Here is a 13,353-nt window from a genome sequence, read left to right on the forward strand (position 1 = left end):
TTTGACCCATTGGTTGTTTAGGAGTGTGTCACTTAGTTTCCATGTATTTGTGAATTCTCCAGCTTTCCTCCTGTTTGTTGATTTATAGTTTAATTCCTTTGTTTTTGGAAAAGATATATCTTCTTGAATTTAAGATTTGTGTGTTTTAGCACATGATCTATCCTAGAAAATGTTCTATGTGCTCTTGAGAAGAATTTGTATTCTGCTACTGTTGGACGGAATGTTCTGTATATATCTGTTAAGTCCATTTAGTCTGTGGTATCGGTCAGATGTACTTTCTTACTCGATTTCCTGTGTGGATGATCTGTTCATTGTTGAGAGTGGGGTATTAAAGTCACCAGCTGTTACTGTATTGCTGTTTATTTCCCTTTACTGTTACTGTTTGCTTTATATATATAGGTGCTTTAGTGTTGAGTGCATGTATATTTATAATTGTTATGTCTTGATGGATTGACCCATTTATGGTAGTGACTTTATTTTTTATTTATTTATTTTACCGTTTTTAACTCACAGTCTATAAATATAGCAACCTTGCTTTTTTTTTTTTTTACCATTTGCTTAAAATACTGTTTTCCATCCCTTCATTCTCATTCTCTGTGTTATCCTTAGAGCTAAAATGAGTCTCTTGTAAGTAGCATGTCATTTGGATCTCACTTTTTTTTTTTAAATCTATTCAGGCATTGTGTCTTTTGATTCATTTACATTTAAATAACTATTGAGAGGTAAAAACTTATGTCATTTTTTCATTGTTTTCTGTTTTGCAGATAGTCTGTATTTTGCTTTATCTCTTGCTGTCTTTATTTGTGATTTAAATACGTTTTACAATAGTATTTTTGTGTATCTACTACAGGTTTTTTCTTTGTGTTTACCATGAGGCTTACATAAAATGTGTATTTATAATGTCTTATTTTAAGCTGATTAGAACTTGATAGATAGCATACTGAAACTTTATATTTTTACTTCTTCCTCACATTCTAGGTTATTGATGCTACTACAGTTTATATACTTTTTATATTATGTATCCAATAACAAATTATTTTATGATTTTTAAACATTTATTTTCTAACTTTTAAACTAGAGTTGTAATTAATTACACACCACAATTACAATGGACTTTCTTGTCTTGATGCAAATAATCTACTTAATCTTTCCAAGGAAATAGTTTCTCAGTGGGGTGCCTGGGTGGGTCAGTCGGTTAAGCGTCCAACTTCGGCTCAGGTCATGATCTCACGGTTTGTGGTTTCGAGCCCTGCAGTGGGCTCTGTGCTGACAGCTAATTCAGAGCCTGGAGCCTGCTTCGGATTCTGTGTCTCCCTCTCTCTCTGACCCTCCCCTGCTCACACTGTCTGTCTGTCTGTCTCTCTCTCTCTCTCCCCCCCCCCTCAGAAATAAGTAAAACATTAAAAAAATTTTTTAAAGAAACAGTTTCCCATTTATTCTATTATGTTTTTTTCTAAGAAGGGAGAGCCTTTTTTTAATTTTTAAGTTTATTTATTTTGGGAGAGAGCGAGTAGGGGAGGGGCCAAAGAGGGAGAGAAAGAGAATCCCAGCCAGGCTCCACATTGTCAGCAGCATGTAGCCCCATTGGGGCAGAAACACAAAGTATGAGATCATGACCTGAGCCAAAATCAAGAGTCGGATACAACTGACTGAGCCTACCAGTCACCCCTATTTTCTGTTTTTTAACTCATTAATTTTTGTCTATTATTTCTTTTTTATAAGCTTTATATTATTTTTCTTCTAGAATTAAATGTCTTTATTTTATTATTTTTAAACTATGAAATAGTCTTAGGCTATAAAATTTTCCTGAGTATAGCTCCCATCCATTTTTTTAGCCTCAGTGTAAACATCATTTTTTCTGAAATTCTTTCCCTAAACTAGCCCTGACTCTTTACCTTTCTCCCTAGTCTATGTTTGACCCTTGTAACACTTCCTTGTCATAACATTTATCACACCATATTATTATTATTACCATTATTATTTCTTAATATTCTTACTACTTTCCAAGACAGTTATAACTCTCTAAATAATCTGTGAGTTCTCATATCCTAACTCTTCCCCATGGTAATTTATCTTTGGTACTAGATGGTCAAGGCCTTGAGGGCAGGAATCATATCTCTTTTGCTGTCTTGTTCATCATGTGTTCTCAGACCTCACTGCTCTACAAAAACTGTCCTTCTGAAGGTTAGTATCCTAACCATCAAGTCTAAAGTTTTCTCAGTCCTCACCAGGCCCTTTGATTTATCTGATTAACTAAATTTAGTTAATTCAATAAGCATTTAAAAGATCTAAAAGATTATAGCAGTTAGATTTACAAAATAATTGATTGCAGAGTACATAGTTCCCACATACCCTCTTTCCTCCTTCACATAATTTTCTCTCTCTCTTATATCTATATGGTAACATTTATTAAAATTGATGAAACAATATTGATATATTATTATTAACTGACCATAGTTTACATTAAGAGTTCATTCGGTATGTTGTACATTGTATGCATTTTGACAAATGTATAGTAATATGTATCTACCATTACAGTATCCTATATAATAGTTTCACTGCCCTAAAAAACAAACAAAAATCCTGGGTATTATATCCCCTAATTTAATGCTTTTGTCTCTTCTCTAACGCTGGCTTCTGTAACACTACAATTACCTTGTTCAACTCCTGGTTTTCTCATTATTCCAAGTTTATCTTCACTGGTTCATCTTTTACCTCCTAACCCCCTAACATAGCTATATCCCTCTCAATTGTGGTATCTCTCATATCTTCTCAACCCCATTCTTGCCATGTACTACTATCTCTCAATTCTCAGTCATCATTTTGAGGCTGCCTGTTACAAAGTTTTGCTTGCTTCCTTATTACCATTTCCAGGTCACCATTTCATTCCCAAATGAAATCCTCTCATAATTTTCTTGATTATGTTTAGACATATCAGTCACCTAAACTTGACCCTTTCTTTACCCTTGCTGTTCCTCTATCTTGTCTTTGCTTTTCTTGCCCCTAACCCTTTGATTCATGTCCTTATTACTTTTAAGAGAATGTTAGAAGGTGGGGGAGTGGGGTGGTAAAGTATTCCCAAATTGAGAATGCACTTTGGGAATGGAAAACAAAGCAGGCAACTCCACACAGTTTACACAGAATTTTTTTAGAGTAACCTCCTGACATAGGATCAGGTGGAGGACAGTCCACAGCAGCTGCATAGTTATTCTCTGCAAAGTCTAGACCTTAGTCCACAAATGTTATAGAGCAAAGAGACATGCGACAGAGCACTGTAGTGAGATCACAGACTTCACATGCACCTCACATTGTTTGCATGCACCTAATTAATAGCTAACCTTTAATTAGATTTCATGATACCACCTGTGCATCAGGGAAGGAAAAGGCAGTGTTCTCTAACAGATTCATGTGAGGCCAAAACAAGTCTCCCCCATCTCAGCCTTGGTAGGCATTTCCAAGGAATGTATATTAATCTCCAAGGGCCCCTGAACACTTAGCCACAAGAGAGGTCATCACGCAAACATGAATAACATAGAAGGCAAAGATGAAGTATTGAGAGTTATAACAACTCTCTAAGTAGAGGCTCTCATCTCCTGACTTCGCATCTAAACAAGTCCTCACCACCAGAATAATCTTTCCAAAGTAAAAGTTTGATTTTTTTTTTTTTTTCCTTAGTGTCTCTCCAATGCCTGGACCATACTCTTTAGTCCAGAATTCAGTCCATACCAATCAATTCTGGCTGTTCATGGTTCTTTACATTACCTTGTGCTCTTCTACTTCTTGGCTCCTGCTAAACTACTATTGGTCTTACATATACCTTGAATATATGGGGGACATCTTCTTTGAGAAAGCATAGGGTTTTTTTTTTAATACTTTATACCAAATGAATGCATAACATTTATTTGTTTGCTTTTTTAAAAAAGAAACAACAGCTTCCTTTCATTTTTCAGTACAGAGGGTTAAAATAAAATTCACTCCATGTGACATTAAGACAAATTTTGAGCTGCTTCTCAAGAAACCAGTAGACAAACCTGATTCCAGGCACATCTCGTTTTGCTGTGCTTCAGTTTATTTCACTTCGCAGGTACAGCCATTTTTACATAGTGAAGGTCTGTGGCAACCCTGTGTCAAGCAAGTCTGTCAGCGCCATTCTTTCCAACAGCATTTGCTCACTTTATGTCTCTGTGTCACATTTTTGGTAATTCTTGTAATATTTCAGACTTTTCATTATATTTGTTAGGGTGATCCATTATCATTGGTTATACAACTTGCTGAAAGCTCAGATGATGGTCAGCATTTTTAGTAACAAAATTTTTTTTAATTAAGGTATGTACCTTTTTAGACAATGCTATTGCATACTGAATAAACTACAGTACAGTGTGAATGTAACTTTTATATGCACTGAGAAACAAAATAATTCACTTGATTTTATTGCTATATTGACTTTATTGTAGCCTAGAACTGAACCTGCAGTGTCTCTGAGGTATGCTTGTACTAGTCTGATAAACTGGGGAGGAAAAATGAAAAGTTACATTTTTTTCTTAAGATGTTTATTTTGAGAGAGAATAATGTACACAGGCATGAGTAGGGAAGGAGCAGAGAAAGCGGGGTGGGGGTGGAGGTAGAATCTCAAGCAGGCTCCTCTGCATCACAGAGGCCAACACAGGGCTCGATCTCACAAGCCATGAGATCATGACCTGGACCACAATGGAGAGTTGGACACTTACCAACTGAGCCCACCAGGCACCTCAAAAAAAGTTACGTTGTTGATACTCTTATCTTCCTATACTATTTATAGATCCTTTATTTTCTTTGACTAGATTAACTGATTCCTGTTCCTTGATTGAGATTTTTTTAATTTCAAATCTCAGAATTTGTATTATTATTTCTATTGCAATGTATGTTCAGGGATTCAGAAATGCATGTTAACTTAGCAGACTTTACTTTGAATTTTCTAGTAGTAAGCTCATAATACTTTGCTAGTTCTATATGTATTCTTATGTGGTTGCATAGAAGTTGCAAGTTCATTTATTTCTTGGGGTTTTTTTTTTTTCTGGTATCTTTCCCTTATTATTCATTGTTGTGGTATATATCGAGCTAATGGCAATATACCAAACATTTTAGCAGCAATAGTTAGGGTAAGTAGAAAAATAAGAAGTGGTGAAAGATTAAAATTTGACATTAAAGGGCAGCTGAGCTCTGCTTTTACAAATCGTAAGAAGGTCAAGGCACCTGGCTGGCTCAGTCATAAGCTTCTGACTTTGGCTCAGGTCATGATCTCATGAATCATGGGGTGGAGTCCCTTGTCCAGCTCTGTGCTGATAGCTCAGAACCTGGAGCCCGCTTGTTTCTGTGTCTCCCTCTCTCTCTGCCCTTCCCCTACTCATGCACTGTCTCTTGTCTCAAAAAAAAAAAAATAAGATAAAGAAATTTTAGCATATTATAATAAGGTAATAAAGGGGCATCTGGGTGACTCAGTTGGTTGAGCATCCAACTTTTGACTCCGGTCATGATCTCAGTTTGTGGGTCTGAGCCCTGCATCAGGCTCTGTGCTGACAGCTGAGAGCCTAGAGCCTGCTTCAGATTCTATGTCTTCTTCTCTCTCTGCCCCTCTGTTGCTCATGCTCTCTCAACAATAAATAAATGTTTAAATATTTTTAAATAAAAAATATTTTAAGAAGGTCATAGATAATAAAAAAGATGATTTCTCTTTTACTTTTGTATTGTAAAGATTTACGTTCTGTTTTTTTCCAATGTGGCACGTATCTTTCTCTCAACTTTTAGATTTTTTTAAATGTTTGTTTATTTATTTTGGGGGTTGGTACAGAGAGAGAGGAAGACAGAGTACCCCAAGCAGACACCATCCTCACTGTCAGCACAGAGCCTAACCCAGGGCTTAAACTCCTGAATGGTGAGATCATACTTGACCCAAATCAAGAGCCAGCTGCTTAACCTACTGAGCCACCCAGGCACCCCTCAAGTTTTAGATTTATATAATACTAAGTGAACATTTCAAAGTCTGCCCAATTTTATAAATTGTGATATGGGTTCTAAGTGATAGCCCTTTACCTGAATAAAATGAAAATATTTGAAATATTGCAAGAATTACCAAAACGTGACACAGACACACAAAGAACATGGAGAAGTTCCCTTTCTAGCAGGATCAGAATTTACATAGAATGGATCATGCTTTGAAGTTAAATCCTTAACAGCTTTCTTGAGATGGACTTTTTATACCATACAACTTACTCATTTATAGTGTACATGTTTTTAGTGTATTCACAGGGTTATGCAAATGTGATGACAACCTAATTTTAGAATATTTTAGTTCCTTTGAAAGGAAACCCATACCCATTACCAGTAACTCCCCATTACCAGTAACTCCCCATTAGTGTTGTCTAGAGCTGCCACACTCCCCAGCTCTAGACAACACTAATCTACTTTATATTTCTGCAGATGTGCCTCTTCTGGGCATATCATATAAAAGGAGTCAAATAATATATGGTCTTTTGCGGCAGGCTTCTTAGCACAGTGTCTTCCAAGTTCATCCATATTGCAAGTGTATCTCAGCACTTGATTCTTTTTATTGCTGAATAATATTCCATTGTATGAATATACTACATTTCATTTATTCATTCATCAATAGATGAGCATTAGGATTGGTTTCACTTTTTTGGATATTTTGAATAATGCTGCTATGAGTATTCATATATAGGTTTTTTGACATGGACACTATAATTTTATAAATGTTTTTATAAGACTTTTACAGTTTTAGACCTTATATTAAGATCTGTGGTTCATTTTCATTGTTGTTTTTGGTGTACGGTAAGAAGTTGCGAGGTTAAGAGTCCAATTTCATTCTTTTGCTTGTGGATATCCAATCCCCCCTCAACACTATTTGTTGAGAAGACTCTTCTTTTCCCATTGAATTGTCTTGGTACCATTGTCAAAAAGCAATTGATAGTGAATATAAATATTTATCTCTGGACCAAAGATTCTGTTCCATACAGACCTGTTCGTCTCTTCTATGACTCTGCCACGGTGCATTGATTGCTGCTGCAGTGCAGCAAGTTTTGAAATTCAGATTATGAATCCTCCAGGTTTGTCTTCTTTTTCAAGTTAGTTGTGGCATTCTGGATCTTTTGATCTTCCTATGAATTTTATGCTGAGCTTGTCAATTTCTACAAAAACAGGAGCAGGGATTTTGTTAGTGATTACATTAAGTTTATATATCAATTTGGGGGTATTATCTTAACAATATTAAGTGTTTCAGTCCATGAATATAATTTTTTTTTTAAAGATCTTTAATTTATTTTGGCAATGTTTTGTGATTTTCGGAGTATAAGTTTTGTGCTTTTGTTTTCAGAGTATAAGTTTTATACTTTTTGTTAAGTACTTTTGTACATATTTACCTAAGTAATTTAATAGTTTTAGTGATACGGTTTTATAAAAGGAATTTTCTTAAGTTTTCTGATTGTTCATTGCTGGTATATAGAAATACATGGTTTTTATATATGGATATTGTATCCTGACCCCTACTGAACTCATTTAATAGCTCTCAAAACTTTTTGGTAGATTCCTTAGGATTTTCTATATACAAAATCATCTCATCTGCGAGTGCAGGTAGTTTTATTTATTCCTTTGCAGTCATATTACTGATTCACCCTCTTTGTTATTGATCCATTCAAGTGTTCTATTTCCTGTTGAGTTGGATTTAGTAATTTGTGTCTCTCTCTTGGTATTTTTCCATTTAATCTAAGTTATCTAATTTGCTGACGTATAGTTGTTCATAGTTTTCCCTTATAATCCTTTTTATTTCTGTAACGTATATAATGATATTTCTTCTTTAGTTTCTGACGTTAGTAACTTGATCTTTTTTTTTTCTTGTCCAGTCTAGCTATAAGGTTCAATTTTGTTTATCCTCTAAAAGAACCAATTTTTGGTTTCATTGATTTTTCTCAGTTGTTTTTCTGTTCTATTTCATTTTGTTTCCACTCTAGTCTTTATTATTTCCGTCTTCTGCTTGCTTTCATTTTAGTTGCTCTTTTTCTAGTTTCTTAAAGTAGAAGGTTTAGTTATAGATGTAAGCTCTTTTCATCTTTCTTTTTTAAGTTTACTTATTTATTTTAAGAGAGAGATTGAGAGAGAGGAGCGGGGCAGGTTCAGAGAGAGAGAATCCCAAGTAGGCTTTATACTATAAGCACTCACGAACCTTGAGATCATGTTCTGAGCCAAAATGAAGAGTCAAAATGCTTAACCAACTGAGGCACCCAGGCGCCCCATCTTTTTTAATATAGGCATTTACATCTGTAAATTTATCAGTGAGCACTGCTTTACCTGCATGCCATCACTTTTGGTATGTTATGTTTTCATTTTCACCATTTCTAAGTGTGTTTTCTTATTTCCCTTGACATTTATTCTTTGTTATTTACGAGTACATTGTTTTTTTTGTTTTTTTTTTTTTAATAGTTTATTGTCAAATTAGTTTCCACATAACACTCAGTGCTCATCCCCAAAGTGTCCTCCTCCATGCCCATCCCCCCCTCCCCCCACATCCATCAGTCCTCAGTTTTTGTCAGCATTCAAAAGTCTCTCATGGTTTGCTTCTCTCCCTTTCCCCCACCATTTCCGCCCTTCTTCTCCCCCTTGTTCCTCCGTCAAGTTCCTCCTAATCCTCCTATACGTGCAAACATATGATATTTGTCCTTCTCTGCCTGACTTATTTCGCTCAGCATAACACCCTCAAGGTCCATCCATGTTGCTACACATGGCCAGATTTCATTGTTTCTCATTGCCATGTAGTATTCCATGGTATAGATAAACCACATCTTCTTGATCCATTCATCTGTTGATGGACACTTAGGCTCTTTCCATGTTTTAGCTATTGTGGAGAGTGCTGCTGTGAACATTGGGGTACATGTGCTCCTATGCATCAGCATTTCTGTATCCCTTGGGTAAATTCCTAGCAGTGCTATTGCTGGGTCATACGGGAGTTCTATTGTTAGTTTCCTGAGGCACCTCCACACTGTTTTCCAGAGGGGCTGTACCAGTTTACATTCCCACCAACAGTGTAGGAGGGTGCCCGTTTCTCCACATCCAGATGGCCAACAGACACACGAGTACATTGTTTTATTCCTACACATATTTGAAATTCCCCCAAACTTTTTTCTTTTATTGATTTCTAATTTCACTTCATTGTGATTAGAAAATATACTTGGCATAATTTCAGTTTTTTCAAATTTATTAAGGCTTTTTAAATGACCTACCAAATGATCTGTCCTGAAGGATATTCTTGTATTCTTGAGAAGAATGTATTTTCTGCTGCTTTTTTGTGGAGTGTTCTATACATGTCTTTTTAGGTCTAGTTGGTTTATAGTGTTATTTGAGTCTTCTATTTTCCCTGTTGATTCTCTCTCCTTTGTCTAATATTGAAAGTAGGGTATTGAAGTCTTCAACTATGATTATAGAAATGTCTGCTTCTGCCTCCAATTCTGTTTTTGCTTCATTTATTTTGAAGCTCTGTGTTGAGTACATGTGTGTTTTTAATTTTCATGTCTTCTTAGTAGGTTGACCTTTTAACATGAAATGTCTCTTTATCACTAATATTTTTTGTTTTAAAGTCTGATATTAACTATACCCGCTCCAGATTTCTTGGTTACTGTTTGCATGGTATCTTTTTCCATTTATTTTACTTTCAACATTATTTGTGTCTTTGAATCAAAAGTGCATTGGCAATGGTGGTTGTTTATTTGAGCATTTGTTTATTTTCTTGTGATGTGGCTAAACTAATCCTGCAAAATCTATTTCCCCATAATGTGCAGCCTTAGATCTCTCTGCTCAAAAATTTTAAAATGTTTTTTATCTTTTAGCAGGGCTACCACAGGTTGACATAACCTATTATTTAAGTTTGTACTTTGGCCCCCATAGCCAGTTAGATTTTTATTGTTTACTGTGGCTTAGAGGTCACTCTTATAGTCAGACTGTTTATATTTTTTTATCCCATGTTCACCGAGAAACTACTAGCTTGGAGGTTTGCCATGGTTGACTGGATGTTTTTAAGTTGTGGCTTCCTAGGAGTTGACCCTGAATTTAAGTAGAGTATTATGAGGTTTTACCTTGTGTTGGTAAGTCCGTGTGGGTTGGGGAATGCTTTCCTATCCGTCCTGCACCGTACTCGGATTGCCCTTGTGTGGGTGCAAGGCAGTACACGTACACAGGTTTCTTGACCTCTAGACTTGACTGCATTCCCGAGAGGGTTCTTGGCTGTCTCTTCCTACTTCTCTTTCTCCCTTGGCTGCTCTGCTCTTTTACTTGTGTCTGGAGGTGCTTGCTTCTCTTTATTGCTTTTTTCCACCATGCATTTTCTTGTTTTTGACTATACCTATAGGAATGGAGTTTTGTTTCAAAATAAAATAATTTCCCGCAGGCAGACCTGCTACTGAGCTCTTTGTCCTTTTGATCTGCCCTTCACCCTGATCAGAACCCATGCATTGGCAGTACGCTGCCACTGTATTTTACCTGAGCTGGAGTCAAGGACCAACTTTTCCTAAAGTAACACCCTCTCTCTACAAATGGACACGTGGGGGAGGGATCAGCAGTTCTTCCTCTTCCTCCCTTTCCCCTATCAATGTGAAACCTCTATCCTGATAGGCTAGGGTGGGGAAAATTGGGACACAGCCTTTTGCACCTAGAATGTCTGTTGTTGTAAGAGAGGCCATAGCTGCCTGTAATGGAGCTGGGGAGGCTGCTTCTCCCAGGGTGAAACCATATTCCCAGTCTGGGAATTGGAGGGGAGAAGGAACCCATATCTTGGCCTAAGTAGAATGCTCAGGGTAAAGCTATAACGTGGAAGTAAAGGGGTAGCCTAAGGGAGCAATCATGGTGCAGATGCCAGAGACTCACTCTGTTCTTACCAGATTTGGTAGATTTTCTTGAATGTATGTTTTGCCATTTGCTATATGCCCTTAAGACAATATCCAGAGACTTTAAATTATTTTTTAAAAATTATTTTTATCACTTAGATTGTTACTTTGCCCAGGAAAGCATCCACTGAGATACTTATTCTAAAATTCTGGAAGTCATCCCCTTTCCCCCTAAAATTATATTTTTCCCCCTTGGGTTAGATTATCTTAATAATACACCAAATACACTGAAAGTTGCCTAAGTGTTCACCACATAAAGTGAAATATTGCCATTAGTGAAAGCAGCTAAAATATCGTCGTTTAAGTTGCTATTGTTGAAACCTACACTCATGACCTTATAGCTTCCTCAAAATGTGTAGGAAAATCTAATTATCTGACTCACCTTTCTTACTTACATGCTATTGTTGGATATGGTTTGTTTGCTTCCTTTTTAATTCATACATACTATAGGAGTGAAAACATTACCTCCGATCATAAAGTTCATTAGCCCATGCTTTTGTTAAATCACCCTAGACCAAATGTAGTGTGCTCTAGTTAACTTGGAAAGCCAAATGTCATGAAAGAAATTTGTTTTTATGAGCATTTTTAATTTGAGGGAGACCTTAAAAACATGTCCAAGACCTTATCAGTTATTCCTTATAGTTCTATAATATTTGTGTATAAATTTCTTATTTTGTACTTGGAAGAAATGGATAATTTCTCACTAATCTCTCCACTGCTTCTTAGGTTTATTTCTAAAACACATCCATCTCTGCAATTCACACACATGGTACAATAGATAACTCTTTAGGTGCTTCATACATTCATGCATATCTTTCCTGATACTCTTTCTCCTCTTCATTTGTCAGATCTCACCTGCCTTCACCAAACTCAATATTACTCTTTCCTTTAAGTGTCTCTCTGTTTCTCCAGTCAGAAGTAATCCTACCTTTCTTTTGTTCCACTGGCAAGTTTATGACTTTGCTAATTTTTTACTTATAATTACATATCTTCCTCTGTAGGTTTAAGATTTAATTCATTTTCATCTTTTTATTGCCACATACTTTGTCATTGAGCTTATTAAATGAATGAATAAATGAATTAATGATTAAATGAATGGTGAAATCTTTTGTTTTACAGTCGAGAGACCCACAAGATCGCAGTATTTTATGTTGCTGAAGGACAAGAAGACAAACATTCCATTCTCACCAATACAGGTGGAAGTCAAGCATATGAAGATTTTGTAGCTGGTCTTGGTTGGGAGGTATTGTTTTTATTCCTTTTTTTTTTTAATGTTTATTTATTTTTGAGAGAGAGAGCGCAAGTGGGGGAGGGACAGAGAAAGAGAGAATCCCAAGCACTTTCCACACTGTCAGAGCAAAGCCCGTTGCAGTGTTCACAAACTCAGGAACCATGAGATCACAACCTGAGCTGAAATCCAGAGTCAGATGCTGAACCAACTGAGCTTCCTAAGCACTCCAATTAGGAGGTATTTTTAAATTATGCCAAATATCATTGTATTTCTATTTGGAAGCAGTGGTTTTCTTTTGATTTCTAGCTTATTTTAGAATTATATAATATATAATATTTAGAATTATATAACTTACATTACAAACTAGTGAGGGTAGGGGGCCAGGGTTTCTGTATTCACTCAAACTGGTAAAGTGACAACATCAGTAGGCTGTGATTAAGTTATACATACAGTCTTATACCAAGAGCAACTACTAAAAAATGTATAGAAAAAAATACACTAAAACATAATAGATAAATAAAAATGGAATTCTAGAAAATGTTTAATCCATAGGAGACAACTAAAATAAAACAGAAATGAAAACAGTAAATAAACAGAAAACAAAGAATAAAATGGTAGGGTTAAGCCCTAACATATCAGTCATTACATGAAATATAAATGGTCTAAAAATACCAAATAAAAATTGGCAGAGTGCATTAAAACATATGACCCACCTACATGCTATCTAAAAGACATTCACTTCAAATATTACAGTGTAGGCTGGTAGAAAGTAAAAGGATGGAAAAGTTAATGCAAACATTAATCAAAGGAAAGTCAGAGTGACTACAATGGTATTAGCTAAGGGAAACTTCAGAGCAATATCATAATAATAATGAAATACTCAGTCCTCCAAGAAGACAGTGTGTGTGCAGCATACAACAAAACTGCAAAATATATGAAGCAAAGCTGAATAGAACTGAAAAAGGAAATAGATAAACCCATAATTATGGATGGAGACTTTACCCCTCTCTCAACAACTGAGAGAAGAGCCAGACAGAAAATCAGCAAGTATATAGAAGAACTCAACAACACCAGCAATCAACAGAACCTAACTGGCATTTCTAGAATGCTCTACCCTGCATTATCAGAATACATACTCTTCAAGTGTCCATGGAACATATACCAAGATAGACATGTTGGGATTAAAAAAATACAAAAACA

General features: G+C 35.8%; 1 protein-coding gene across 6 annotated transcripts in view; it reads left to right on the plus strand.

Annotated features, from left to right (window-relative positions):
• The window catches only part of RALGAPA1 (Ral GTPase activating protein catalytic subunit alpha 1), a 259,411-nt gene that overhangs the window by 184,996 nt on the left and 61,062 nt on the right, over nt 1-13,353 (plus strand). For all 6 annotated transcript variants that reach the window (XM_077769216.1, XM_077769217.1, XM_077769215.1 and 3 more), the window contains one exon: nt 12,042-12,165. In XM_077769216.1, coding sequence (XP_077625342.1) covers nt 12,042-12,165 — 124 coding nt within the window. The remainder of the gene's footprint in view (nt 1-12,041; nt 12,166-13,353) is intronic.

Source organism: Crocuta crocuta, unplaced genomic scaffold (assembly GCF_008692635.1).
Source record: "Crocuta crocuta isolate KB4526 unplaced genomic scaffold, BGI_CrCroc_1.0 scaffold65, whole genome shotgun sequence".
In the NCBI taxonomy this organism is placed as follows: domain Eukaryota; kingdom Metazoa; phylum Chordata; class Mammalia; order Carnivora; family Hyaenidae; genus Crocuta; species Crocuta crocuta.